The sequence below is a fragment of the Eubalaena glacialis genome, chromosome 4 (assembly GCF_028564815.1).
Source record: "Eubalaena glacialis isolate mEubGla1 chromosome 4, mEubGla1.1.hap2.+ XY, whole genome shotgun sequence".
Taxonomy (NCBI): Eukaryota; Metazoa; Chordata; class Mammalia; order Artiodactyla; family Balaenidae; genus Eubalaena; species Eubalaena glacialis.
Window position 1 is genome coordinate 75673132 of NC_083719.1, and position 27749 is coordinate 75700880.

General features: G+C 36.5%; 1 protein-coding gene across 4 annotated transcripts in view; it reads right to left on the reverse strand.

Annotated features, from left to right (window-relative positions):
• Positions 1-4264: 4264 nt before the first annotated feature.
• The window catches only part of ARB2A (ARB2 cotranscriptional regulator A), a 403635-nt gene continuing 380150 nt past the window's right edge, over positions 4265-27749 (reverse strand). For all 4 annotated transcript variants that reach the window (XM_061189446.1, XM_061189445.1, XM_061189443.1 and 1 more), the window contains one exon: positions 4265-5242. In XM_061189446.1, coding sequence (XP_061045429.1) covers positions 5100-5242 — 143 coding nt within the window. In that variant the 3' untranslated portion in view covers positions 4265-5099. The remainder of the gene's footprint in view (positions 5243-27749) is intronic.

The window sequence follows — 27749 nt, forward strand, 5'->3', positions numbered from 1 at the left end:
CAGAGCATATAATTATGCAAATAAAGAGCTGTCACTGATCTAGTGAAATACTCACAAACACATGCACTCTGAAATTGGACAGAAAAGTGAAAATGGTTGGTGATGTGATGGTGCCATGGTTTGTTTTCCTGCCAAGTTTCTATCCAAGTTCATTATTCAAATTGTAAACTTTAAAAAGAGACATATCATTCTTGGGGTGTTGGTTGTCTTTTCATTTCAGATTCTTTGTATTGGTACTGCAGGCTGGCTACAGAGTACAGTTCAACATTATTTTATCTATGACAGTCTCCCATATTACCCAATGTATTAGCCAAGGAAGAAAAAGTGGAATGATCTGGAAAGAAAAATGCAGGGCCTCTCTAGATTTCTTTTCTAGAAACATGTTTCAAATAGAACTCAACTCCAACAATACAAAGGATATAGTGAAAGGTTTTTCACAAATCTCAAGGCAAAGGACTGGGAAAAGTTGCCTGGAAGGCCTCGTGGATTAAGTCAAATTTCCATTTTCAAGCTTTTTTCCATTCAAGGGGAAAAGACTGGTCACTGCATGATATCCACTTAATGGTCAAACTTTCAGTACGATTCTCTCCTATCTAGCAATTAAAGCCCACTCCGGAATATTTGGTTACTTTAACCTTTAAGGTTCATTTATAATTACCACTCCTCTAAAACCTTTGTGCTAAGAATTAACAAGAGTTCTTCAATGTAACCATGCTCTTTGGCATCAAGGTCTCCCAATTCCAAAGTTACCATTGCGAAGGCTGTTGCATAATTTCAGATGTCATGGAGAGTCCCACCGATGAAATCTGAGAAGGCTCATGTCAGACCACTGACTGCTAAAGACATCACTACATGAAAGATCAGTGGTGTGAAACTTTAAAAACATCGATCCAAATGAATCAATTAAATCAACATTCATCTCTCCTAAGTGTGAGGTTTAAAACTATCATTGTTGCCTTTTTTTTTTTTTTATCCTACATAGATTTCGAGATAAACGCTGGAATGCTTTGATGGCTACTTCTATTCTCGAATCTCTGTTAATCGACTTTGTGCTATTTCCCTCTTTTCAACATCTTCCACTTGGTGTACATTCTTTACTTTTAGTACAGTGCATGACAGTTGCAATGCTTTAAATCTAAAACCGCCTAACAAAGCTGACGCTTTAGGTAGGGTAGCTTTAAGCTCTGTGAAGTGTTGATTAAAAACCCTTTCCCAGACTCAAACTGATCTTTTTGGAGATTAATAGAATATTAGATAAAAGGAAGACGAACAATTCAAGAGACTCCCACTCAGTCACACTATACAAGGAAGGAAGGAAGGAAGGAAAGTATTCAATTTTTGAAAGGGAGTACCTCCTGGAGTCTTTTATTTTATATTATTATACCTCCTAATAAGTAATCATAAAATAACCACTACTATTATCTTTTTTTTTGCCACCCATATTTCAAAAATGAGAATATATCACATTTATTTAAAGACATTTTTCTCTACAAAGGCGTAGGGAAAAATTTTGAGAAAACTTTAACCTTTCTGTAATAGTAATCTTTCTTAAATGAACCAGGATTACAGACACCAAAAGGAACCTGTCAGTCTACAGTTACAAACTATGATTACGACCGGAGACACACATGTGTCTGGATTGCAACCCCGGATAATCCAGAGAAAAATGAAAAAATCTAATTTATTAGCACTGATAATACAGTTAACATATTTTGTCACCCACACTCTCAAAAAAGTTACAGGTTTTAAAGAAGGAAAAGCTGTGAAATAAATATAAACAAGGTATTTTCAGATTAGATGTACTACATCAAGGACCTATATAGGGATTTGGGAGCAATTTAACCTCAACAGAGTCTTTTTGGAAAACACATTTGTTTACCGTATATAGTAAAGTATATTTCATAAAATGATAGTTTAACAACGGGTTCAAATTTCCCGGTAGCCAAGGAGATATTTTAGGTCTTAAAAACAAATATCTTAAAAAAAAAGCTTTGTGAAAGTTCCAAGCTAAACAGTGACTTAACTGAAGTTAAGATATTACCTTACAGCAACAATAATAGTAATAATAAGTAACTATAAGGTTTAAAATATTGATAAATGCTGTCCCATCATTCTTATTAAGTTTCTGCTTTTATTGACCTCTGTGAGTGATTAAATGAGCTTCTGAACAAGAATAATAAGTCACTGGATATTGGGAAAATTGTTTTTATTTTAAAATATTAAACAGAAATATATAATATATAGGAAACTCCTGTGCTTTAGTTTCCTTTTCTTTTGGTATAAACAATAATGCAATCCAAGTTGAAGCACAAGGCAGAAACTTGAGAAGAGAACAATTATTACAAGAATATTTCTCCCCCCCGCCTTCAAATATCCATGAAAACTTTTAACGGCTGTATAGTTAAGTACCTTTAGAAAGCTCCAAAGCCAGTATCTGGCTTTTAAGTTTTAACAGTTCTATTCTGAACCTTAGATTGATCAACAACTCCTTGCTTCCCATTTCACTTCCTCTAAGAACTCACTATATAATTAAAAAAAAAAAAAAAAGCCCACTTCCTAACTTTAAACCTCTACTCTCCTGAAAACTTGTCTTAAAGAAACCAAAGTGGGAGAGCAGAGCAGAAACATTGTTAATCCTTGTCTCGTCCAAGCAGGCGGGCTACTACCAAACTGACTGTTGTTATTCCAGGAAAACTGAGGTGAAAATAATATTATATTTATACCAACAAGCCCATAATCAACAGGTTAAAAAATTCTACATTACAAGGAATCTTATCAGTAATCAGTTGGAGGTCTGGGACGGGTCGCCTAGTTCCCTCTGGGTTGCAACAGCGCAGATCCACAAGTAGAAATTACATTTACACAACTTAAGTTTGCAGATAGCTCTCTATAGATAGTTAAACAAGGCCTAACAACCCAGTAGTTTTAAAGTATTAAAGGCAAATAAGCAGTGATTTGCTCTAGTTACAAGTGAAGGTTTTTTAAAAAAGAGGGGTGAGAAAACTGAAGAGAAGAAATAGGAGTGATTTGGTTTATAACCTGAGCGTATTTGCTCTAATTCAGCTGCAGAAGCTTCACAAATTGAGTACTGTACAAGTGCTGATTAAAAAAATGCAATAAAATTAGTTTCTTGTGAACATTTTCATATACTGAAAACAGCACACAATTTATAACACTTGGAAAAATATATTCAATCCACATCAATTCTCAAATCCTCTCCGTGGAAGGTACCATTATTTTACACAGTTCACTATTACTTCTAAAACAGAAAAGATTGCAGAGCAACATGCTTGACATTGCTGGGGTTACACGTTTTAAGCCACCCAAGGAATTGGATAAAATGACATTTTGATTTTTCCTCCTATGTTGTTTCTGCTAAAATAACATCGAAAGAGATGCATATAAGATTACTGAAAGAAAGATCACCTTAATTTACCATCATTAAAATTATGAGAACTAATTAATGCACTTGTGTACCAAACACAGATACTATCAGTTTTAAAACTTGCTGAAATCGGTTCCTAGTATAAAAACATTTTATCCATGAGGTGGTTATTTTAAGTTATTTTTCTGAAGAGTCAAACAGTTCTAAGTTATTTTGGGTACATTTTATCGTGTCCTCAAATAAGGCAGGCATATTGTTGGGTATACTTTAAAAAAGGATGAAAAAAAATGCTAAATTCAGATCCTCACTTACTAGAAACAGAATCTTCACTAGGTAATTAAATTCTACAAGTAATTAAAAAATTCATAATGTTAAGATTTAACATGTGAATTTAAAAGTCAGCAAAATCTTAACTTATTTTACCTCATATTTCACAGAGTTGGCCAGATCCTAGCTGGATTAAAATACTTAATTGTTGAAACTGTAAGGCAAAACCTTACAGAGGATGTGGACTGCTACAAATTATACCATTGGATTGAGAGGAGAAAAGTCTTTCACACCAGGTCTTTCCCTTTCTGTTGAAGCAGAAAACTAAAAGAATCATTTTAGCCCCACTAAGCCTTTCAGAAGGAAAAGGTTCAAGCGCACAGATTCCTTTTCCTTACGACGATAAAAAATACTCTCCCTAAAAAGGTCTAACTCTATGAAAGCTCAGAATAGACCACTCTACTTAGGATTAACAACAAACTTCCTCCACATTAAGATTTAAACAAAACTTAAGTATGCTATCTAAATTACAGTGCTACCCAACACACATTATATATTTAAAAAAGTAAATTCTAATGATAAAGTTGGAAATTCCCTTGAAAATGAAACCTTTCCCACATGTACTTAAAAGATTTGCTCATCATTATGTTTTGGCTTAAACAATCTCTTCTGAAATTAGAGACTTGTGTAAAATCTCGTATTCAATTGGCAAGGTTTTCAGCGATAACGTGGATTGGGTACTTTATAGATTTTTTTAATGCAGTTTTTCTTCTGGTCTCGAAATGAAAATAGATCGTTAGGGAGAGAACAATTTGCCCTCCCCAAACTACACAGTACATGACGGAATTCACGTTATGAATTTAAATTTGGCTTGGGAGGGGGGGACTTCCTTAAAAAAAAAAAAAAAAAAAAGACATAGACGCCCTTAGGGAAAAACCTGCTTAAAATGGGAGTTTTAAGTCTAGAATAAAAGTTTCCTTCGGTTCGGTTCGGGGGGAAAAAGAAATGGACATGATTCAGGGGGAAGGGGGGCCGGGGGAGAGGAGCGGAGCGGCGGCTACGTGGCTGCCGGCGGTAGGACCGCGCAGACGCCCCTCGCCCCGCAGCACCGGCGCGGGCTCCATCAGGGCAATTAGAGGCGCGCCGGCCGCGCCGGGCAGGGCGCTGTCGGCCTTAATCTGCGCGCTGACGGGCAGCGCGAAGCCCAAGCACAGCCCGCAGGAAGCACGACCAGTGAACCCATATTGCTTTGACAGTTGCACTCATCTAGAAATAATGCAAAACGCTATTTAGATGTATATATCACGACCCTGTGCTCTAGGAAGAAAACAATCTAATGAGGGGCTGGGAGTCTGCTCGCCGACAACAGGCGGTGGGGAGACGTGTGGATGCATATGCTCGAGTGTGCTTCCTCGGCTTCCCCTCCCCCGTCTCGCTCGCTCTCCTCTTACAGCTCTTCGTGCTTTATTCGGTGGGAGCGCCGCGTCAGAGTCGGCTTCAGGGAACTGGTCTTTGCCTCAGAGGCTTCGGTAAAGAACTTGAAAATAGACGGGAAGCTCTTCCAGGAAGTTAGCTCGTGACGGTCGGTGCCTGCAAAATGCACAGATTCAGTTACGAGGTGGCCTCGCGTGCTGCCGGCGCAGGTGGGACGGGACCGCCGGGCTCTGCCGAGGCCCAGGCCGCCGGTCCTCTGTCCTCGAGCCCGCGCCCTCTGCGCCGCGCCCCGCCCCGCCCTCGGAGTCCAGCTCCCACCCCCGAGGGCGCGCGACCCCTAGGGACCACACCTGTACCTGAGGGTTCACGTGGCCCCCAGGGCTCGGAGGGAGGCTGCGGCCCACCGACTCCGCTTCTCTGCCGGCGGCGCCCGGGGTGGCGATCCCGAAACTCCGCCGCCTCCGGCCTGAGCCCCTAGCACGTCCCCGACGCGCGGCCGCGGCCAGCACTTCCCCGCGGTCGCCCGAGGCGCGGCCGGCGGCCCCCGGGGCCTCAGCCCCTCCGGGCCAATCGAGGCGCTGGGCGGGAAGGGCCACTCCCTCTCCCGCCTCGAAACCACCCACTTCCCCAGGCTGGGCGCGCGCGGGGATTGGTTTCCCCTGCGCTCGGAATCCGGCTTTTGCACCCTCCGCAGAGCACCCACGTTTGCTTCCCAAGAGAAAGAAACAAGTTGGATTTTAGTGTCCTAGCAGCCTACATTTTTTTTTTTTTTTGAAAACAGGTTTTAGGGGACAGTCTTAGAAAAGCTAAAAAAAAAAAAGAATGTTTCAAAGCAGTGACTACTGAAAGAGCATCTAGGCCTCCTATTTTGGCAGCAGGAATTCAACTCAAAATGCAGGTTAAGTTGTCAATTTATGGAGTTATTTTATTTTACTACAGCTTCTTTCTGTGGCTTCAATTTAACACTAATGTACAGATTTTTCAAATAAAGTCTTTCTTCAGTTTTAAGACAGGCAAAAAATAACGCTGATGTAGACATAAGAACAGATGAGGACATTAGTCTGTTTTTGACTCCCTGTGATAGCTTATATCATTTAACTAATAGTTTTATAACGGAACACTTTTTAAATTAAAAAATAAAAATAATAATAACAAAGACTCTCCCGTAGAAATAATGAGTGAATGGATTTTAAACGGTTTAAATCTCTTCCTAGATCGCTCAATTATGCAGAGAGACACTGTCTGGAAGTCTCTGGATTCGGGGCCTCTGTCTGATACTTTAACATTGTTAATGATAATTCTTTAGTCTGTAATAGTAGGTCATTGCTATGGTTACTCTACAATGGTGCAACACTTTGCTTTCCCCTTCAGCTATTCGCTGAGACCTGGTAACCACATTTGTTGCCTAGCAACAGTTTTGTGACAGTATCACAATCTGGGAGTTACAACAATAAGGATGCTATGGCTGCCTCGACCAGAGAGCAGAAAGCTAGTCTGTGCATGTGACTTAGCTGTGGGAGCTGGCCTTACTAGAGAACCCCTCTTTTAACAGGTGCCCTCAGAAGGATGCTCTCTATCCTGCTCTCCTCTGCAGATTGGCCTAATGAACTTGCATTTGGAACAAGATCCAGTACTGAAGTCATATCCTTGAGTTACATCCCCCAACACTACTGTGTTCAGACTAAAAAATGAGGTCCTTTTTCTATTTGCTTACTCATTTTGGGCAAAATTCAATGTTAGTCAGTGGAAGAAAGAGATGAGTGCAGGTTTATCCTGGCAAATCCTAAAGTGCCTGACTGGATTTTGACAAGTCAATAGAATTCTCGGGAAAAAATTATACAAATGCCTGCCTTTATCAATAGATGTGTAAAAATTCAAGTTCTTTAAAATAGATGTAATATCCAGATATTTATTGTTAGTATACAATTTTCACTGATGTATTCAGATAACAGTCTTAAAGACTTCCTTTGAATTTGGAGGCATCTGTATTCTCCAAACACAAAAGAAGTTTGTGAGCAGTTCTAGATAAGCTCAGACATACCTACTTTAAATAATATTTTGTGGGTATATTGAGAAGGGAGCCCAGTTTCTGGACAGGTTTATGAAATGCCCGTCCCTGTTTTCTATAGTGCTTGTAACTCCAGTTTCATTTCAATAATAATTACTAATAGCACTTATAATGAAAAAATATTTTAAAGTCAATGGTATTGACTCTTCTCAGTTGCATACTACATGGAAACACCCATCCCCAAACACAATAGGAAAAAAAAAAGGTGTTAATCATCTCTTTTCCTTCTCATTTCCCAGGCTTCCAGGCTCATTTGGCATTTCCTCCATAGCGATCACACTTACACTTCCTAGTATTACCAAGGCTATGATCAATTTCTAAGCTTTCTCAGGGAGCTCTTCTCATAATTCCTCCCACCCCTTGAAAACCAATTCAATGTATGAATCTAGAGGGACCTAAGGAGTCAATGGTCTGAAGCAATTTTAACTCCTTTATTTTTTTCTTTCCTGGTGACAATCTTTCCGAAGGATGGACAAATTTCCCAGGTGATAAAATCACTACAAAGGCTTTTTAGTTTCAGCTTATGATTACTCTCTGCTTGATTAGTCCTGGGCTGAAAAGACCAAAGTCCCTAAGATAACTGAGGACCTGCACTGGCTCTCAGTATTTACCCCTGCAATTTAAGAGTATAAATAATGAGAATGTGTGCTCTGTCAGAGGAAGGGAAATTGCTAGGAGTAAATTAATAAGCAAGGTGGGTTAGAAACTGAATTATAGAGAATGGAATGGGAGAGGGAGAATCCTCCCTAAACTAAGGAGTGGTAACATAAATATCTTATACAAAAATGGCTTTCTTTTCTAAATTACTGAAAGTAGATTTTTAATAATTTAAAAACAGCATTTGGAAGGTAGTTGCATGTCCATCTGGGGCTGCATATACACATTTCAAGAACATGTTTGGAGACCATTTTTGAAAACTTGGGGCCAAAGTTCAGTGAAAATATTCACGAATTAATATGACTATCTGCCCATAGCAATGATAAGAGAATGGAAACTTCTGACAGCAGCTTTCGAATACTTAAAAGATATACAACTTTAGGGGAATTTCTTCCATCAGGATGGAAACACTAGGCCATTACATTATCTATTCATAAAAGGATATAAAAGGGGAAAGTTTAGGCTAACTAAAAAAGCAGCCATTTATTAATAACCTGCAATGATGTGTAGGTGACATGGAAACTAGTCCATTTAGCACTAACTATGTTATTTGAAGGAGATAAACATGGTTTTATAGTCAGGACCTGGTCTTTCCCCTGCCACAACTTTACCCTTATCAAAAGCTGCTCTTCTTAGGGACTGTGATCTTTTTTCTACTTTTCAAACCCCCATTTCCCTAATCTATGTTGTTTCCACAATGTAGGAAATAAAGAGTTTTCCCAGGTTAATTATCTGCCATGTTCTCAAGGAATGATTTTTGTATCCTCTTGGATTGGCAGGCTTGTTCTTACTGGATAATTCACCTTTGGGGCAAAATAAATGTGCACGATCTCAGTTCTTTATTACAAAAAATTGCCTTTGCTCAGTCGTAATCAGTGGTTCTTAATGGGCATGGTAGTGGCCTCTGGGGCATTTTGGAAATTTGTAGGAAAGTTTTTGGAGGTCAGGACAATTGGGAGGAGCTATTGGCATTTAGTGGGAGAAGGCCAGGGAGGTGGACATCCTTCAATTTGCAGGGCATTATAGCATATGAAGAACTCTTCTGCATTGCACATGGTTTTCAAATGTTTCACCAGCTATTCATGTAGTTGAAAAACCTGTCTATGATTATATGGGCTTAGAATTTAGATCTGTTTAACAAATAATCTCACAGTACTTTTGGCATGATTTTAATACACACGGAATTTTCCAGGAATCCAGCTACCATGTAAATTGAAGGAATTTTGTACTTTACGTTGTTCAGAATATTACCAAGAATGGACTACCATATGAGAAAATCTCATCACTGATGTCCTCATCGCCCACAGTACTTGAGCCACCAATAAGCACACCTGCACCAGCCTGCATTTGTAGATGTGGAATTCCTGGTGATTCTATACACAGGACCCATGCAGATTTTCCTGAGCACTTTAAATATTGATATATATATTATTCTTATTATGAGTTATTTTTCTTTTATTTCCTTCATATGTTAACTAGAGGAATATAATAATTTAGCAATCTTGTAAGTAGGTGAATTATGTTATCTCTAGAATTTATTTCAGGATAGTAAAAGCACTGCGTAATATTTATTTATTTTTTATTTTTAAAAAAATATTTATTTATTTATTTGGCTGTGCCGAGTCTTAGTTGCGGCATATGGGATCTAGTTCCCTGACCAGGGATCGAACCAGGACCCCCTGCATTGGGAGCACGGAGTCATAGCCACTGGACCACCAGGGAAGTCCAATATTTATTAAAATAGTATGTTTTTAGATGATAAGGGTTAGCTTAAATAAAAATGAATAGTTAATTCTTTTTTATTACATTAGAGATTAATTTACCTATAATCTGAACCCTACTTATAGCTAGCTCTTTTATCCTTATATAGAGTAGAAATGCCTTTTACTTCTCTTAATGTTTCTTCCACAAATTTCTGGAAGAATAACGGACCCAACTTCCCTTCTGACTACAGTCATATTAAACAGATCACATCAACAATAAATGTCACTACTATAAAAACTACTTAATTTGTAAGGAAATTCTGTTTCATAGATCAAAAATAATTGTGGTCGGAGAAGATCTTGGCATTTTTGTCAACGATGTTATTCACTGTGAAATAACCAAAAGGTAGTGGACAGGGGATCTTCCAATTAAAATACTACACTGAATATTTATTCTTTATCTATCAATTGTTTTTAAAAATGAACTACAGCAAATTTCAAAGAGGTAGAGATAGCACAAATGGTCAAAAAGATTAGAAACTTTAAGTATAAAGGATGAAACTATAAATCATATGAGGAAGATCAAATTGCTAAAATGTGTCATATGTTTTCCCAAAAGACTATATATTTAAGAAAAAGTGTCTTGTAATGGAACTGAGAAAGAAGGAGGCTACATTTATGTAACAGCATTTAGAAATTAAACAAAAAATGGTTGGAAATAGCACTGACAGTGGAATGCTCAAAGAATAGGATAAGAGAGAAGAAAACATTGCTATATCTTCTGCCTTGTCTATTCCCCTTACTTCTTCCTGTGATGACTTTAATCCAAGTGTTTCTTCCAAGTCTGCCTTGTCCACACTCCTCTTCACTTGATCTTAGTGCTTGGAATTTTTTTTTTTTTTTTTTTGGCAAAAACTATGCCAAAATATGCTACTGAGTTAGCAGCCAAAACCCTGATGTTTACTTTGGTAGATGTAGACTACTCTGAAGCTGTACCTCATTTTCTGCAGTAGATGTCTTAAAAAGTCATACGTAAATATAATTTCTGTAAATAGAATATTTTTAAAGGAAGAAGTGGGTTATCTACTTCTTCAAAGAATCTTTTAATAAAGTGAAGAATTCTCTGGGAAAGCAAATAATCATTCTTCAAATGATATTACACATACACAATCAGATTTTCCAGAGGTGAGGTTTACTACTATAATATGATGGACAGTCTGAGTAAGGGCTCACTGAAAAGATAATTTAGAAGCATTTCTTGGTCAGCCATTCACTATTCTAATTATTGCTGGTCACCTTATTTTACATGGTCCTAGACCAAAAGGTCATGGAATAATTTCAACAATCTATGCATAATTTACATTTTAGGGTCTCGTTTAGAATAGGGAATATAACTGTTCACAAAGTCACCTCTGAATATGAAATATCATTTAAAAATCTTTATTTCAGGGGAAAAAACTAGTATGGGCCCCTACCCTCTCACTGACACCCGCCTCCCCTGCAAAAGAATTTGGTTTTAAAGAAAAAGGTAATGAGTAAATTTTATACGTTTCCTATGATAAAGGGGGAAAGAAAAAAACCTAGAAAGATATGAAACACATTAACAGGATAACATATCTATGATACTTTCAAACTGACAAGGCTTGATTTTAAAAATTGATCTTTAACAAGAAAAAGAAATATGGGCAATTAGGAAGTAATGAAGACCCTGTCAATATAGCTATGTTGAGAATAACAGGTAAGGGAATTCTTGAGAAAATCTAATATATAAAAATCAGGAGGTCTGTAATATGCATTATTGAGTCCCAGTGGGATTAACTAATGAACTTATGAGCTCACCAGCAGTTATTTTTAGAAAGATATAAAGAATTAGAGAAATACTAGAGCACAGAAAAATAATGTGCCTTCTAAAAAGAAAGAAAATATATATTACTACTAAAATTCATTTAAAAATGAATTCTAGAGCTTCTAAGAAGAACTCCATTAAAAAGAATAAATTTACCAATATTTGAACAGAGTAGGGCTCCTAATGGAGACTCTCCAAGTTAGAAGGCACGAGTGTGAGTGAGACTCTGTCACACGGCAGGGGTGAGGATGGGGGTTTCGGGGGCGGGGAGGATAGTAAACGAAGTGGGGTGTTCGCTGAGACTGAGGGAGACGCCAGGAGCAGCTCAGTAAACGTGCTGCCTGGCCTGCTTAAACCACCTGTGTAAGATACAAGCAAGTCTCTTTCCATTGCTAACACTTCTGCAAATCTGTTAAAGCCGAGATTGTGTTGAGACTCTAAAGGCAAGTCGTCAAGCTTGACCAGAGATAGGAGGCTGAAACAAAGACATAAAAGCAGTGGTAGAAACTTCTGCGTCAGGGGCAGCTTCTGGGAAAGCCTGTCCTTTCCTCCAGCTCCTTTTCTATATCTCTCATCTATGAAAGGGGAGTGGGGCGGTTTGGGGCACTGGGAAGCTTAAGACTCAAGGAGACAACTTTGGGAAGTAAACTTATTCTTAGGCAGAGTAGAGAGCCTGCAGTAGCTGTGGGTCTCTGACATTGAACCCGGCAGACCTCTCTAATAAATCGCTCCTAACCAATAAAAAATGGACACATTGTAATTGCTTGAATTGCCTTTCAAACCCAGAGAGCTGGCGCAGAAGTGTTTTCTTTGGTTTTAATTCTTGTCTCACATACTTCTCTTAGTGTTGTCACAAAGCCTGGCTTCCAGGGATACTGTTTCCCTTTAAAATTTGAGCCCAGGTGTGGGCAAAAGTTCTCTTTTTCGTTTCCCTTCGTCATTTTCAAAAGTAACTTTGCCAAAGGATGATAAGAGCACAGGGCTCTACACAAGGAATGCAAAGAATCATAAAATAGTTATTTCCATAAGTAAAGGTTTCTGATCCTATTATTCCCAACACAATCAGTGAAGAGCTTTACTGGGCCCCATTCTAAAATAACACTGTCCGAGAGGGCTGGTGCAGCTTTCTAGATAGTTTGTCACGCTTCCCTTTTCTTCCAGATTCTGTGTTCCTAGCTAGGTACCTATGGCCTATGGCTGCCAGTTTGACTTCATGAGTGTGTGTGTGTGTGTGTGTGTGTGTGTGTGTGTAAGAGAGAGGTGGGGAGGAAGGGAGAGAGAGAATGAGAAAGACGGAGAGAGGGAGGGGTGAGATAGAATGGAATGCAAAATACTTTCCTTATTTCAAAACAAAACAAAATCATTTGCTAGTTCAAATATCTGAATCATCTGTGGTCCTCCTCGCTCAATTGTGGATTCTATTCTAAAGGAAATATTTTGTGGGCAGTTTTTCCAGAGGTCCTGTGAGTGATTAATTTATACATTCATACATGGATTTATTGTATGCCAGGCACTATTTCTTTGGGCTGGGGATGTGGTGGTGAGCAAGATATATAAAAACTCTGCTCCTTGTAGCATATGTGCTAGTGGGGATGACAGGCAATAAACAGGTAAACCGATGAACACGATGATTTTAGAGAGTCAGAAGCACTGTGAAAAAAACACAGTAGAGGGATGTGAAGAGAATGAAGAGGAGAAGAGATGGTCGTCAATTTAGACTGGGTGGACACTTCTGACCTGAGACCAGAAATGGAAAGAGGGAGCCAGGTGAAGGTCTGGAGAGAGTGCTGCAGGCAGAGTTCTGAAAGAACAAGGAGAGGGAGGGGGTCTGAGGAGGAAAGAGCTGGTCATAGTCAAGGAACTGGAAAGCACCTGGAGCATGGAGGGTGAGGGGGAAAGTGGTAGAAGATGATTCAGAGAGGTGGGCAGCCTCCAAGCCACGTGAGGTCTCTCAGGGCACAGTGAAAGGTTTTAATTTTATTCCAAGTACAATGGAAGAGCTGTCTGCAGAGTTTCAGCGGAGAAGAAATATAATCTGACTTGCATTTAAAGAGTACACTGGTTGGTAAATGGTGAATGGATTATAGGTAGTTGGAATGATGGATTTAACCCTCCCTGATTGCATTTATCAACTCCTCCCACCTCTAGATCATTCTCTGGGGCTCATTCTTCTCCTGCACACTTCAGAGTATAAAACCCACCTCCTGCTGGTTCACATAAAGTGAGTAATAGTAGTAGGCAGTAGTAATATGCAGTAAGAAAGACAGCCCAATAAAATAATATTTCAAAGTAGTAAATTAAAAAATGGACTTGAACTAGAAGCAGCATTTTCCTGATAATTCTGCTCTCGTTATATATGCTGACACCGCTGGGTTCTCAGCCCTTAGGACTGGTGTGTGTGACGGGAAGGTACTAGGATGGGGACTGCGCTGTCACAGCGTTCCATTTCTGCAAGCCGCCCAGAGGTAACTGGTGGACTTACTCTCTAGGCAGGTCTTTCCACTTTCTTCATTTCTATAAATAGACACACTGTTCTCTTAGCTACTCCAGCTCAAAGCCTCTCAGTCATCTTTGATTTTTGTTTTCGCTTGTTTGCCGACTCCTGATCCAATCAGTTACCAAATCCCGACAATTGCACCTCAGCAAAGTTTTTCCAGTCTCTTTTTTGCTTTCCATTCCCCTGTCACCACTCTAGATTTAATGACCTATCATTTAGAATCCAGAAACTTCCTCCTAACTTGTTTCATTGCCTTCAACCTCTTCTATCTCGTACCCTGCTACCAGACAAAAATCCTAAGTATCATTTGTGTCATAGACCTCTTTCTCTGCTCAAACATATCCAATGGTCTCCATAATCTTTCAAATTAAGTAGAAATTCCTCCATGTGGTTTAAAGCCCTCCATTCCCTGGATCTAGCCTTCTTTTCTGGGTTTAATCCCTCAACTGTTCTTCTATAAGTATCCCCTATTCTCCCAGGCCCAGGTCAATTGACAATTTTTAAACCTTTCCAAAATCTCAGGGTCTGGGCATCTGTGACCCCGGTGATTCTGAAGTTCAGTCAGAGAAGAGATTGATTACCACTGTAAAGTTTTTGAAGGCAGAGGTCAAACTTTGCTCATCTTCAACACAGATGGATAAACGTACCCTATGTTGAAGTGCATGCTATCTTTTAGAGTTAAGAAATAAATTCCTCTAAAATGGGAATATAATAACAGTTGGATTCTCTATAACTGAAACTGAAGGAAGTAGAGTGTTTTTCTTGCTCTCTCCAACAAACTGATGAGGTAGATGCAGGTGATCCACAGTCCATTAGCAACTAGGTGATAAGCACTGACAAATACTCAAAGTATCTTCCAGATATGTTTAGCTAAAATGCTGTGCTTATCTAGTAAATACAATTTACTAGCATCAAGACGTTTAGGAGAGTGTCAGAACTGAGAACTCTTAGACAGTCAAACTTCAACTGTTCAAGAGCTTGTATTCCCAAAATGTAGTTCAAATACTTGGTTCAAATTTAGACGCAGATAGAAACATATCAAATATAAGATAGCAAAGACATGGAAAGGACCTGAGATAAAATTTCATCTAACAGTTTCATTTCACAAGTGAGAAATCTAAAGTCCAGAGCGGCTGTGATAGGCCACAGCTACACAGACATTTTGCTGAAATATAATTAATATTTATAAATTGGTTAAGCATTATAATACTAAAAATTTTCAGAAGATATATGTCTAATTGCTTTAAGATTCAGTTCAGGGACTTCCTGGTGGCGCAGTGGTTAAGAATCCACCTGCCAATGCAAGGGACACGGGTTCGAGCCCTGGTCCAGGAAGATCCCACATGCCGCGGAGCAACTAAGGCTGTGCGCCTAGAGCCCGTGCTCCTCAACAAGAGAAGCCACTGCAATGAGAAGCCTGCACAGCACAACGAAGAGTAGCCCCTGCTCGCTGCAACTAGAGAAAGCCCGCGCGCAGCAACAAAGACCCAACGCAGCCAAACAACAACAACAACAACAACAAAAAAGATTCAGTTCAGTATTTACTTCCTCTAATAAGCTTTCTTTGATTAACTTTACCCCGTATCAACTACTTCCTTTCTTCATGTTTCAGTATTGTGTATATAGTGTATACTATATTATCATATACTTGCTTTGCTTAACTAGTCATTTCATGTATGAAAGATACCTTGTCTTATCTCCAAATCTTTTGGGGGTAATGCCTCAAAACTTTTTATTCCAGAAATCATAGCTGAGGCTTAATAGATGTTTGTTGTATAAAAAACTGTCCAGAACAGAATTCACCAGAAAACTGATGCTTATTGAATGCTATTAAGATATAATAAAACATAGATTCATAGACGTTTTCTATGGTTTTTGCACTATTTTGATGATGGTTCCCATTTTGAAAGAAAGGAAATGGAAGCATACAGAAGATCACAGCAGTAAGAACTTGTGAATTTACAAAGCAAAGTGCTACGGGTGTTCTGAATACACAGGTGAATCATAGGAACCTCTATATCCACAGCATCATTTTATATTGCTTTGTCAGACTTTCAAAAGCACAGACCTTTGCTGTGCAGCCAGTAGAAGGAGGAAGTGGAGGAAGGTCAAGGTGGTAAAGCAGCCATTAGAGATTGCCCCAGTCACTTAACGATTTGGAATCGTACTAAAGCCTCGATAGGCCAATTTAGGGAGAACTGATATATTTCCAATGCTCCATCTTGTCATCAATGCATGTGATATATCTTACCATTTATTTAGATCATCTTTAATGTCTCAATGAAGTTTTTACCACTTTCTCCATAGAGGATTTGTGCTTCATTTTTTGGATTCATTCATTTATAATTACACTTTTTATTTTGAGATAATTTTAAACTCATATGCAGTTGTAAGAAATAACACAAATGGATCCTATGTCCCTTTTATGAGTCTCCTCAACAGGAACACCTTGTAAAACCACAGTACAATATGACAACCAGGATATTAACGTGCTACAGATAAGATACAGAACATTTCCATCACCACAAAGATCACTCATGTTTCCCTTCCAGCCCCTCCTTAACTCCTGGCAACCACTAATCTGTTCTTCATTTCTATAATTTGGTCATTTGAAGAATGTTACATAAATGGAATCATACAGTATATAATCTCATGGGATTGGCTTTTTTTCATTCAGCTTAATTCTCTGGAGATATACCCAGGTTTTTGTGTGAATCAATATTTTGTTCCTTTTTATTGCTGAGTAGTGTTCCGTGATATGGATATACCACAGTTTAATCATTCCCTTCTCAAAGGATATCTGGGTTGTTTTCAGTTTTTTGGCTATTATAAATAAAGCTGCTCTAAACATTCATGTACAAATTTTTATGTGAAATGATCTTCATTTTTCTGGGATAAATGCCCAAGAGTACAATTGCTGGGCCATATATTACTTGCATGTTTTGTAATATGCAAGAAACTGCCACACTGTTTTCCAGAGTCATCATACAATTTTACAATCCTTCTAGCAATGTGTGAGTGATCTAGTTTCTTTGTATCTTTGCCAGTAATGTATTGAAATCAGATAGACTGATTCTTCCCACTTTATTCTTCTTTTTCAAAATTGTTTTGAGTATCCTAGTTCCTTTGCCTTTTTATATAAATTTTAGAATAAACTTGTCTATATCTACTGTATAGTAATGACCTTTCCCCAAAAGGTTTCAGCTGGACCTCTGGAGTATCTGGAGATTAAAGTCAGCCATGCAGGTGGTTAACCATGTGAATGTTAACTGAGTCCTTGGACACCAAGGTTCAAGTGAGTTTCCCCTGTTTGCACTATTCTATGTGTATTCTCACATGTTGCTGGGAGAAGACAGCATTCTCCAAGACTTGACTGGAAGAGAACAACTGGAAATTCATCCTTGGAACATTCCTGGACTCTGCCCTATATGCTTTTCCTTGGCTGATTTTAATCTATACCCTTTTGCTGTTATTAGATTTATAACAGCTTTCAGTGAGCTCTGTGAGTCCTTCTGGCAAATGATGAAACCTGAAGATGGCCTCAGGATACCTACTTGTGGTTGGTATCATACTGAGGGTGGTCTTGGAAACTTCAGAGGGTTATATCTACAAAAAAAATCTTGCTGGAATTTTGACAGGAATTATGTTAAACTTCTGTATCAATTTGGGGAGAAATGACATCTTTACTATGTTGAGTGATTGAATCTATGAACATGATATGTCCCTTAACTTAATATGACATGTTTGTTGATGCTACTTGTGGATCTTTAACTGCTTGTTATTGGTATATAGAAATGCAATTTTTTTTGTATAATGATTTTGTATCTAGCAACCTTGGTAAATTACCCTGGTCATACTAAAAATTTATCTGTAGATTTTGAATTTTCTACATAAACAATCATATGTGAATAAGTTCAGGTTTTTTCTTTTCTAACTCTTACAGCTCTTATTTCTTCTGGTCATAAATTTAAGGAAACTGTAAACTATAAACAAAATAGCCTCCAAATGTATTCATAACATTAACTAATGAGATGAATAAAATATCACATAAAGCAAATTATTGTGAACAACATAAATCTGGCATAAAATTACTACATTTTCTATTTTGATTGATTTCTTGATGCACTTTAAAAAGAAAAAGTTTTGTCAGGTAATGTCATCTAGTGGCTGACTACTGGTCGTGAAAGCTCCCGGTCACTTTATGACAGATACTGAAAGCTTCTGGAGGATCACTTATGCTCCTAACACTGTGATGTCTTTTCATTCTAGTTAAGGTAATGTAGAAATAGATGATTTTTGTTACATTCAGGCTCCAAGTCTAGAGTTGCCCTCACCTGTCTGATACTACTTTAATTTCATTCCCAGTTCTCTCCCCCAAGGCATTTCCTTTATGAATGTCCTTTTCTTTTAAAAAAAAAAAAAAAATCCCATAATGCAACTGCCTTCTACATGGGAAGAATCCTTAAAGGATCCTGTGTTATTTACACAACACCATTAATACATATAGAATAACATCTCCCATTAAGATAATAATGTACTGATTTTAAATTAAATATATATATTCTCAAATAGGTCATGTAAACATAGTAAATTCCTACTATTGCCTAGTTTAGAAAATGACATGGGAATATATAAGACAGGACTGATTATTTCAATACCAGATAATATTTGAGTATCAGGATAGAGAAAATTCATGAGCACTTAAATTAAGTTCCACTAAGGACTGATTTATGATAAAAACTGAATAGAAGCAGATATGGCTAAACAATTACTAGAAAGGGTTATGAAAATTATTTACAATTATAATCCTTATTGCATCTGTACTAAACTTTATCCTAAAAAGACATTTTGAAACTCTAACTGGACTTGCCATATAGGCTTTTCGGCAACTGTCTAGAAGACTCACAGGGTGAAATCTTTCAGTATTGCTCAAGGAATTAAATTTTCCTCTCTGGAATTAAATTTACTTCTGGGTTTGTAAATAGTTGCAGTCCTGGGGTATGAGATATTGCAATGGATGTAAAGTTATTTTACAAATAACTTTAAAGTGTTACAAAATTTGGCAAGTACATATTATTCCCTCGTCTTTGCTTTGTATACTGGTTCTAAGCAACATTTTAAAGTTAATTATAGGGCCATAAAGGTCTCTTTTTTCCCCAAGCATTTTAAAATCATTGTCAGAATTATTACTTGGATCTTGTTAAAGTAGCAATGGATGGGAATTACATCCCAAAGAATCTCAGCTATATCCTTTGGGCATTACTGAAGTGAATGGCATCTATTATTTTATTTCTATTCCAGAGAGAAAATTTAAAAAGTCACACTGATGGGAAAGCCTATGAATCCACTTATAAGGTTAACTAAGGTGGAGGATTAATCTGCACAGTGAAAAAGTAAGATGTTGGTTACTGAAAATAAGATGCCTTCAGTTAGTCAGATTTCAATGTTTGGGGGGGGCAACAATTTATATCAGTAGAATCATGAATTGTTGAAAACTTTCCTACAAAAAGGTAAACGAAGGAAGATCTATATTATCAAGACAAAAGTACTTTAGGAATCCTAATAATAAAGAATGCTATAACCTATTTACTAGAAAAAATATATTTACAAAATGTATAAAAAGGGCTAAAAATTATATCTCTAATAGTGAAAACTTCAATAATATGTTAAGTAAAAATATAGTAGTAGAGTTACATTTGCTTGTTTAATAGTTATTTATTCATATCATTCATTGAAAACAGCATTTAAGATGACATATATACATTATAGTAGGATAAAAGAGAAATAAGAGTAAAAGGAGTAGAGAAATAGCATAAAGGCAGGGATAGGGTAAGATTAATACATAAGGACAATGAATACAAAAACCTGTACAACTGCCAGATGATGGCCGAAAATTTGACTGAGCTTTCTATTGACAAATACAAAGAGGCCAACACAGTTGATTATGATTCACTGCATCTAGGTGGTAAGAGCAAACTGGTTGTAGAAAACAGTTGTTTTTAATAATTGTGTCCTTAATGCAGACTTATGACACATTACTAAAGAGCAACTTGGGAGAAGTAACTAAGAGGACATCAATATAATGTGTTTCAGGTGACCTGATAGTCTGTGATATGCTGGCTTGCTCAAGAGATAAAATTAAGCACATCTAAAGGAATGGATGGTCTGTATCTCCTTTAGACAATCGTGTTTTTTAAAAGACAGTTGTACTATTGTATTATTTAGATAATTTATCTATCTGTCTATCTCATCTATCTATCTCACAACTATAGACTGAACCTTTTAAAATGTTCAGGAAAGTTCATAATTACCTCCTGTTGATCAAAGGAGAATGAGATTGGAACATATGAATGGTCCAACAAAAAAATTGCCCAAACTGGAAAGCACTTTCCTTCCTGATTGGTAACCAGTATACGGCGGGCAAGAAAGAATACAAACATTAAATGCATTTTTCTATTTAATTTTTGTAGGCTTTCCTTTCTTCTCTTCATTCCCTCATTAATTTCATCTTTTAAAGCCAGATGAAAACCTGTTGTAAGATCCAAGTTTCCTCGTTATGTTTTTAAAGGTGGGCACTAAACACAGAAGTTTTGCACAGTAGTCATGTCCCCAGATAAAATGATGACCCATGCCACAGTGATCTGATATGGAAGCAGTTAATGCAATACAGAAAAAAACTATTAATAATGTCACAAGTTAGCATGATACTTCTACAAAATCTGCATATTCTTTCTTTATATCCATATCATTATCTTTTTTGCTAATACGGGCACCTTGAATGTGTCTTGAATGTGGGAAGATGAGTATTTGTTCTCAGCTGACTAAAGATACCAATCTTCCATAAGCCACGAATACAAACCTATTGGAGACTTCAAGGTCAATCCTTCTAACTTTAGATAGCCAATCAATAGGTCATTTCCTAAACATGAGGTTTCTGTGTAAGCATTCCGGATCAGTATTTTTAAAAAGAAGAACATTTATTTTTCCAACACAGCACAAGAAACTTGTTGTAGACTTTGACACAGAAAGCAACATTTTCACTTTTATATAACTCACATGTCTTCCTGACATGAAAGAACAGCCGAAAAGATAAGGGACAGCATGGGTCTCTGAAATATATGAATTGTAAAAATCTTGTTTCTTATCTTTAAAAGTGAAATAGAGAAAATGTTAAAAATCTGGGATGATGCAACCCCAAGACACTGAATGTAGCATCTAACATAATTATTAGAGAACATGGCTTGAAATTTGGGGAACAATTTTGGCTTGAATTTTAAACTTCTATTTTATATATGCAAGTCAAAACATTACATTTACTTTATAACTGATGATATTTCACACTTTATTTCAGAATTGCATTTGACCAAAATATAACAGTTCAAGACTTATGACCAGAGAGGAAATATCTAACTTATTCAGAAAAGTGAATCTCTTACAAACTAAAATTATAATTGAAGAAAGCAGTTCCAGAAAAAAGAATTTCATTAGAAAGTGAGTTTCAGTACTCATAACTCTGGACTTGAAGCTACTTTCTCATACCACATAGTTCAGAGCAGCCTCGTGGACAGCCATTCTAGTGCCTAATTATATATTTAAAAAGACTATTATTGTACTTAAATTTTCTAATAAGACAAAGAAGATGTATCACTATGAAGTCTCAGTAACTCTTCTGTTTAAAAAATTACCTCTAAAAGAGACTGGAATAATCTCACAAGGCAAATTAAAAATTTCAGATTAAAACTATGTTAGATTTTCACAAGTGGACAAATAAGAATCTCCACATCCTTTAATCTATATAGCCATAGTCACTCTTGTGTTATTCAATAACCTATCATGCCAAAAAAAGGAGAAAAGAAAAAAAGAAAAAAAGAAAAGAAAAGGAAAAAGTCCTGACTTTTTAAGGAGGTCTCTGGTGAAACCTTTTAAGTGCTGAAGTTTTAGGCCCCAGAGCAAGATTCTACAAATTTAACACCCCTGGAAATATTGACAGATACTTAATTACAGTGTTACATATGGTGGCAAAACATACACAATGTGAGTGGATATTTTTATGAACAATTATAATTTAAAACAACTTTGGAAATAAAATGCATTTGTAACTATGTCATTCTTAATAAAATTGTTGTTTAGTCAGTACTTTTTCTATATTTCTTCGTACCTAAGGGTCATCACACTTTTTGTAAGTAGATGCAAACATGAAGTTTTCTTTTGGCTAGTAGCTCAAGTTCCAAAATTTCTTTAAAAAAAAAAATCATAAAATTTAGTGATAAATCGTGTATAGTGATGTGATTCTAATGTTTCAGATTGAGATATGGAAAAAACTGATTTGAATGTATTCTAAGAAAATAAACTCAGAAGTATTAAAAATAAAATTCATTTAAAAAATAACTTCAAATTTACAAGGAAGTTGCAAAAACAATGCAGTTAAATCCTGAATATCTTTTACCCAGATTACCAGTTTTCAAAAACATTTGTTATGTTTGTTTTATCATTTACTCTTTCACTTTGTGTACATACACATATACGTATATACACATATTATTTTTTTCTGAACTATCTGAGTAGGTTACAAATATCACGCCCTTTAGAATATATTTCCAAATTCTCTTATGTAACTACACTAATCAAATTCAGAAGATTTTACACTTGTAAGATACTTTTTACCTTACTATTTGTATGCCAATTTGGTCAGTTGTCCTTATGGCATTTTTACTTTCCAATACAAAATCTAATCCAGGGACTTCCCTGGAGGTCCAGTGGCTAAGATTACGTGCTTCCAATGCAGGGGGTGCAGGTTCAATCCCTGGTCGGGGAACTAAGATCCCACGTGCCTAAGATTCCACATGCTGCATGGCACAGCCAAAAAAATAACAAATTAGAAAATAAAATTCAATCCAGGATCACGTAGCAAAAACTATTAAGATTTAATAATTATTTCTTTTTATTTTCATCCATTTTTGCAGACGTTTAAAAGATAATTTTATTTAGTATCTTTCGTAAGGTAGTTTTATTTGGTTTCATCTTCAGGTTGAAACTTCAGAATGACAACACTAATTCTAACACTAAGTTCTATGACATTTTTAGTGAACAATTTTAGTAAAAACATAAGAAAACGATAAAAATATTCGTGTTTAAGCTTACATATCTATCAGTAAATAACAAATATCTATTTGATTGTATTTTTAAAAGAAGTTTGTAATCTAGGAAAGAAGAAAATTCCTGACTATCTCAATGTGTGCCTTCCTGCCACTTTTGCGTTAGGCCTTGGAAGGTAATCTGAATTAAAATTAAAATCAGTCAAATTCTCAATTTGCTAGGAGCTCTAGTAAAAGATCTGAAGAAGAGGAGATTGAAATCAGTGACAAAAGTGAAGTTTCTAAAATATTTGAGGCTTATATTTAACTATGATAATTTTCTTCCATACCCATTAGAAAATGTAGAATTAACTGCATACATTGTTGCTGATGGCTTAGAAATAGTTTGTGCAGCTGAACTGAGGGACTTAAAATTTAACATCTATTTCTGGCTAGTCTATCAATATGCATGAAATTCTGGGTAAGCCGTTTAACTTTGATTTGTCTCAATTTATTCCTAAAAGCAGAAGGAGTATTGTTTACCATACAGATAGACTACTAGGATTTTATTAGACAGTTAACCTAGTGAAATAATACGAAATGCATTGAAGAAACACAAGTACATCTTATTATAAAGAGTCATCATAAACAAAAAATTTGCCTAGAAGAGAAAAGAAAGAACGTAATGTTCAACCTATGCTTGTTGTGGAGAAAAAGAAGAAAATACAGATAAGTAAAAAGAAAAAAATTGAAATCGCCAATAATCCTACCAATCAGAAATAACCTGAAATATATTTTTTCAGACGTTTCTTTCCCTATACATAAACATACACTTTTTGTTTACAAAAATGCAATACTTTAATAATGGATAAATTAACTACATTTCAATGCAATTGCATTTAAAAAAATACTATACTGAAGGCTCTTGTTCTGATAATCAGGTAACCCTCCCACTGGTAGCAATAATAAACTCTGTACAAAATATAACATACAGCTATTTGATGGCATTGGAGAGCAACCAGAAGCAGGTATGAACTGCAGGAGATTAAACCCTTCAAAAAAGGGATCTGCATTGGGTGGCTCTTCACTTGAGAGAATTCTCCTTTTTATATGGTGCAAGGTGGCTAGAACCCAAGCAAAAGGCTGTAATTATTGGTTTGAAGTGTCAAAAAGATGGAGTTCAGGGATGCCAGAACAGCTGGAAACTAGGAAGGAAAATTCCTGAAAAAAAGTAGACAACCACAGAGGGGGAAATTTCCAAATATGTGTAAATTCCTTTCAAGTTTTTAGATGAATTTTGAACTGTGTTTGCATGAAGAAGACTCCAAGGAGTTAGAAGATGGCTACAGCTGGAAAGCTGAAAAAGCTGAGCAGAGATTGAAGCTGCTGCCCACCATGGGAGAGACAGTTTTTAGAGTCTGAGTCTTGTCAAATTATAAAGGCTGGATAAACACCATGGGCTTTCCACTGAAACCCAGAAGGGTGATTCCTTAGGTGTAAAGATGATGTCCCAGGTCTAAGGGTTCACCCTAAAAATAAGGGCAAAACTCACCATAACAAAGTATAAAACCAAGTCTGAACAAGTTCAAGGTCATCTACCAGTCATTTAAATGCCCACTACAAGAAAAGCCAGAAGATTAAGACAGAATCCAGAGACAACCATTCATCATCCACAATATCTAACAGATAATAACTTACTAGATACACAAAGAAATAGGAAAATGTGATCCAAAGAAGGAGGAAAAAAAGAAAACAATAGAAACAAACTTAAAGGTGACCTAGATGTTAGAATTAGCAAACTAAGACTTTAAAGCAACTATTATAAATATGTCCAAGGACTTAAAGAGAAGGCCATATTGAGTGAAAGATAGAGTGGTTGAGCAGACAAACTGAAACCTTAAAAAAGGACCAAGTGGAAAAACTAGAACTGTAAAGTATAATATCTGAAAGGAAAATTCACTGGATGTACTTAATTACCAGCTGGAGAAGGCAGAAAAAAGCTCCAGTGAACTTGAAAAGTGATCAATAGGAATCAACCAAGTTAAAAAAATAGAAGACTGGGAAAAATATGAACAAAGCTTAAGTGACCTGTGAGACAGTATAAAACCATTTAATTTCTATGTAATTGGAGTCCCAGAGGGGGGGAAAAAAGAGAATAGGGCAGCAAAAATATTTGTATAAGTAATATCCATGAATCCCAAATTTGGTGAAAACATTAACTTATGTATCAAAGAAGTCCAGTAAATGTTGAACAGGATAAATACAAAGAAAAGCACACTAGGCACATCATAGTAAGACCACTAAAACCCAGAGACAAAGAAAAAACTTGAAAGTAGCCAGGGGAAAAAGGACATAATACATACAGCAGAACAATGATACAGATGACAGCCACCTTCTCATCAGAAACAGTGGAAGCAGGGGCTTCCCTGGTGGCGCAGTGGTTAAGAATCCGCCTGCCAATGCAGGGGCCACGGGTTCGAGCCCTGGTCTGGGAAGATCCCACATGCTGCGGAGCAACTAAGCCCGTGTGCCACAACTACTGAGCCTGCGCCCTAGAGCCTGCGAGCCACAACTACTGAGCCCGCATGCCACAACGACTTAAGCCCGTGCTCCGCAACAAAAGAAGCCACCATAGTGAGAAGCCTGTGCACCGCAGTGAAAAGTAGCCCCCACTCACCGCAACTAGAGAAAGCCCGCATGCAGCAACAAAGGCCCAACACAGCAAAAAAAAAAAAAAAAAGAATAAATAAAATAAATTATTTATTTTAATAAATAAAATAATTTTAAAAAAGACAATAAAACGATAACTTAAAGAAAAAAACAAGGGAACCCCCCCCATCAACCCAGAACTCGACTTCCAATCAGAAAATATGCCTTTTAAAAATTAAGGTGAAATAAAGACATTGTCAGATGTCAAAAACTGAGAGAATCTGTTGTCAGCAGACCTGCACTGGGAGACATGCCAGAGGAAGCTCTTTAGGCTGAAGGGAAATGACACCAGATGAAACTTGAGTCTACAAGAAGAAATGCCCAATGGTAAACATAAGGGCAAAAATAAAGACCATTTTTTCTTCTGTTAATTAAAAACAAACAAACAAAACAACTGAATCTTTAATGCAAAAATTATAACAATATATTGTATAGTTTTAGTGTATATGGATTTAAGATATATGACAACAGTAACATAAAGGAGAGGCAGGTAAATGGAATTATAATATTGTAAGCACCTTACATTTTGTATGAAATTGTACAATATTAACTCTAAGTAGACTATGATAAGAATGCATAGATCAACCCTTAATCCCCACAGCAGCCATTAACAAATAATATAAAAAGTCATACTAAAATGACTTTAGAGCAATTAAAAAAAAAATCCTCAAAAGAAGGTAGAAAAGGAGAAAGAGAAAACCAAAAAACTTGGACGAATAGAAAGCAAATAACACAATCATAGATTTAAACACAATCATATTAATAATTACATAAAAGTTAAATGGACTAGTCATGCCAATTAAAATTAAAAAGACTACAATACAAATGTTGGTGAGAATGTGCAGCAACTAGAACTCTGGTATATTACTCATAGGAGTGTTAAATGGTACGATCACTTTGGAAAACTTTTTGCAGTTTTTAATAAAACATACATATCTACCCCATGTCTCAGCACTCTTACTACTAACTACTGATTGAACAGAAAACAAATGTCTACAAAAAGGTATGTAAAAAAATATTCATAGAAGCTTTATTCATAATAGCCAAAAATTGGATACAGCCCAGATGTCTACCAACAAGAGAATGGATACTTTGATATATTCATACAATGGATACTACTTAGTAATTAAAAAGAATGAACTAGTGATACATGTAACAACTTGGAGGAATCTTAAAAACATTATGTTAGGTAAGAGAAGCCAAACACAAAAGAACAGATGCCCTATATGCCATTTATATAAGTTTAGAACAGGTTAAAAAAAAAATCTGTGGAAATATAACAGAGGTTGCAGGGGTGAGGTGGGGAGGGCAAGAAAAATTGACTGGAAGGATTTAAGAAGAAAATTTTAGAGGTGATGGAAATGTTCTGTATCTTTATAAGGGTAGTGGTTACAATGGATTTATACATTTTTCAAAACTCAACAATTTGTACACTGAAGATCTGATCATTTCACTATGTAAAATTTATGTTTAAAAAAAGAATTCAAAATAAAATTAAATATATTTCAAAGTATACTTCATACACAAATATAATAATAAAGGTACCACACTTCATATACAAATATAAAAATATTTAATTTATATCACTGAATAAAACTTATTGCCTGAGGATATATTTTTTCATCTTTGTGCAAAATCATTAGCCTACCCAGGGATTTAAACCCTCCTGAAAATACTAGCAACTGAGCTAATTGGTCTATACCAGTCCTTGTTCTTCTTCTATAGTCTTCAATGATTTAAAATTTAGGAAAAGAATATGTCTATAATAGTTAGATGGTGTTTGGTAACTCTACCTCAAAAAGATGAACTCATCTAATAAACTGAAGAGACCCCAGTCAAATATTACTGCTAACAAGATTACAGAATTACCTTATTTGCCTTAAGGTGGTAACGTTCTAATTATGTATCCTTGGTGACTCTTTAAGTAAGGAACTTATCATATCAACATAGTGTTGGGTTCAACATTTACAGGAAACAGTTCTGGTCTTTATGAACTTGTCAGTGATAAAGACAGTGTAAGAGCACTTTATCATTAAAGGATTTGCAAAGCTTCCAGAGAATGTTAAAAACTATAGTCCCAGAAGGACAGTTCAGTAAAAATTCACCAAC